The 3318-nt window shown below is 43.0% G+C and overlaps 1 protein-coding gene across 1 annotated transcript in view; it reads left to right on the forward strand.

The window, feature by feature from the left end:
- The window catches only part of FRY (FRY microtubule binding protein), a 314552-nt gene that overhangs the window by 221735 nt on the left and 89499 nt on the right, over positions 1–3318 (forward strand). Inside the window, exon 32 of the mRNA XM_023740362.1 lies at positions 1896–1912. Coding sequence (XP_023596130.1) covers positions 1896–1912 — 17 coding nt within the window. The remainder of the gene's footprint in view (positions 1–1895; positions 1913–3318) is intronic.

A 3318-nucleotide genomic window follows, 5' to 3' on the forward strand; every position in this document is an offset into this window, starting at 1 on the left:
CGCCAGGCCTGTCTTCCGACCTTTCTCCAACCTTTCGGTTAGCAGCCAAGCGTGTTAACCATTTGCACCACCCAGGGACTCCATAACATATACACTAAGATCCTTTTCCAGGGTGTTCAAGTGTGACTCGGGTTGCCCTGGGAGAAGCAGCATATCTAATGGGCACAAAAACCCTCAAGGCTTTGGTACCTGGGCCCTCCCTGTTGTATTTGGGTTCCAGCTGCACAATTACGGGGATAGATTGTGCCAGGAGAGAAGCAAAGATTAGTAGCTTCCACTCCAGAACGTTATGGCCACGTGTCTGGTGTATGTTAAGGGGTGATTTCCTGAGGGGATTAGCAGGCTAGGAAGAGTAAGAAGGGGCTAGCAGAAACCTAAAAGCCCAGGCCTCATAGCCTGGATTTATCTAAAATCAATGACTGTGTGTAGCCTGTTAAATGTATTCTGTATTGAAAAATGTATGCCACATCTTTAGACCTTAAACTAGAATTATCCCCTCAAGTCTTCTTTAAACCAAACAATGTTGTTATTGTTGTTGTTAGGTGCCATCAAGTCAGTTCCGACTCATAGCAACCCCACGTACAACAGAGTGCACGCTGCCGGGTCCTGCGCCATCCTCACAACCGTAGCTGTGTTTGAGCCCATTGTTGCAACCACTATGTCACTCCATCTCTTTGAGGGTCTTCCTCTTTTTCACTGACCCTCTACTAAAAAATAGTTTAGCTTAACTAGTAAAGAATGTCTACTTTGAGCATTGTGCTCTTTTAAGAATTATCTATATGGGATCAAGTTGACAACAGCATCCCAAAAGGTTACATAGGAAGCTTAGAGGAGCAGTGAATTTATGTTAATGGGGGAGGAACAACTCAGAAAAGGGAGGTAAGAAAGATTGCACAACTCGAAGATGTAATCAATGTCACTGAATTGTGCATGCAGAAGTTGTTGAATTGGTGTATGTTCTGCTATGTATATTCTCAACAACAATAACCAAAATAAAATAAATTATTTTTTTAAAAAATGTATACCACCTTGAGTAAAGTGGACAAACAAACTGACTTAGACCTAGATCTAGGAAGTAGATTTCTCCAATGTTATTGATTTTTTTTTTTTTCAAAACTATTTAAATATTTGGATTATTTTTCAAAGGTCATACGCTAATGTTTCTGACCCCATTATAGGGACACAGATGGTTAATCTGAATAGCTGCTGAGTTATTGTCTCAGTAGCTTAGACCTAAATATAGAAAACCTGTCCTGGGTCACCTCAATCCTTCTCAGCACATTGTTCTACCAAGAGCATCACTGAAAAAAAGAATAGTACGTTCCTTCTTAACAGACTTTTTAAAAATTTTCGGTTGTCTCCTTTTCTTGCTCCCTTCACAAGTTTTATAGCAGAGTAGCTGTTGTTGTTGCTAGGTGCCATCAAGTCCGTTCCGACTCATAGTGACCCCATGTGACAGAGTAGAACTGCCCCATAGGGTTTTCTAGGCTATAATATTTATGGGAGCAGATCTCCAGGTCTTTCTCCCACAGAGCCACTGGGTGGGTTCAAACCACCAACCTTTCGGTTAGCAGCCAAGCGCTTAACCACTGTGCCACCTAGGCTCTTCTGAAGAGTAGCTAATTACTTAAAAGTTAAATGTATTTAATAGTAAATAAATAAATAAATCAAAGAAGGTGATTTGCCGAAAGTAAGACATTCTGTAGGTACTTTACTGAGAAGTAGGACCCAGTACACCTGCTTGAAATATTTTCCCCACTGACATTGTTGTGGCCAAGCTTCTTGGCATAGAATAAGAGTTCCGGTTTCCCATTTGTCAGTGCGTTGGAAAGAACCAATAAGCACGTTCTGAGGAGAATCCTAGTTCCGCCTCCGTCTACCTGGGATGCCCTCAGTTCACGTCCCAGGAGAAGTAGGGTGTCTTTGGTTCAGGTACCGTCCTTGCTGGGAGCCTCTTGGATTTTCACAATAGAAAGGCATCCCTCCCCGAGAGGTGCTAGCTGTGAGGCTAGCATGTCTACACTGCACAGGCCTTTTAAAGGCTTAACCAAGAGAAACTGTATTTGTGTAATACGTCTTCCTCCTGATACACTCAAACCTATCCCAGTGTCTTAGTCTGGGTTCTCGTGAGGGGTAAAACCAGTGAGATGTATGTACAGTGAAACCTGTGAGGGCCGGAACTTGACAGGACTGCCTTGTTTTTCCAGATCTCACAAGTTTCCCGCCTTTACAGGGTACGGTCTTACCACTTTTCTGTTGCTCTCTGTTAGTGGAAAATATTTGAGTTTTCCTTCTAATGACAAGCTTCTGCCTTACACAGGTTCTGGCTTTTGCAGGTTTTACTGTATATATACACAGAGATTCAGAGAGAGAATGATAGATTTACTTCAAGGAAATAGCTCACACAGTTGTGGGGGCTGGTGAACCTAAAATCTGCAGGTCAGGTGGCAGGCTGGAGACTTCTGCAGACTTATGTCCCAGGAACCAGGGGTCAGGCAACAAGAAGAGTGCAGGGTCGAGAGAGAGCGAGCTCTGACAGAACATCCATTTATACACTGGAGGCAGGCCACACCCCCCAAGGAAACTCCCCTTCCATGGCTGCTCACATCAGATCACATCATGGAAGATGATTACATTATATTACATTATGCAAGAGCACCCAGTCCAGTGTCTGCCAAACCACAAACCCACAGGGGCCAGATCTTGTGAGGCCTTGAAGGCCACATAGAGATTGGATTTCATTTGGAGTGTAAACGAGCACCACTGGAGAAAGATGAGCAGAGAAACAGACATGATTTCACTTCTGTGTAAAACATACTAATTTTCATTGCGCTCTTTTTAAAGAATTATCTATGTGAGATCAAATTAACAAACAGCAACTCAAAAGGTTAGATGAGAAGCTTAGGAGGCAGTGAGTTTAAGTCAGTGGTGGTGGAGCAGTTTGGAGAAGGAGGGTGAGATGTCTGCACAACTGGAAGAACGTAGTCAACGTCACTGAACTGTACATGTAGAAATTTGTTGAAATGGTGTATGACTGTGTATATTTTCACCAAAATTAAAAAAGTGGCTATAGCCAAAAAAAAAAAGTATTACTCAGGCTGCTCTGTAGAGGGGCAGGGATGGAAGCAAGGAGACAATCCGGAGGCTATTTCAGTAACTCAAGTGAGAGGTGAGGATGGCTTAGAGTAGGATAATAGCATGGTTTAAAAAAAAAACTGTTGCCATCAAGTTGGTTTCAACTCATAGCGACCCTATAGGGCAGAGTAGAACGGCCCCATAAGTTTTCCAAGCCGACTGCCACATCTTTCTCCCATAGAG

The sequence above is a fragment of the Trichechus manatus genome, unplaced genomic scaffold (genome assembly GCF_000243295.1).
Source record: "Trichechus manatus latirostris isolate Lorelei unplaced genomic scaffold, TriManLat1.0 scaffold00153, whole genome shotgun sequence".
NCBI lineage: Eukaryota > Metazoa > Chordata > Mammalia > Sirenia > Trichechidae > Trichechus > Trichechus manatus.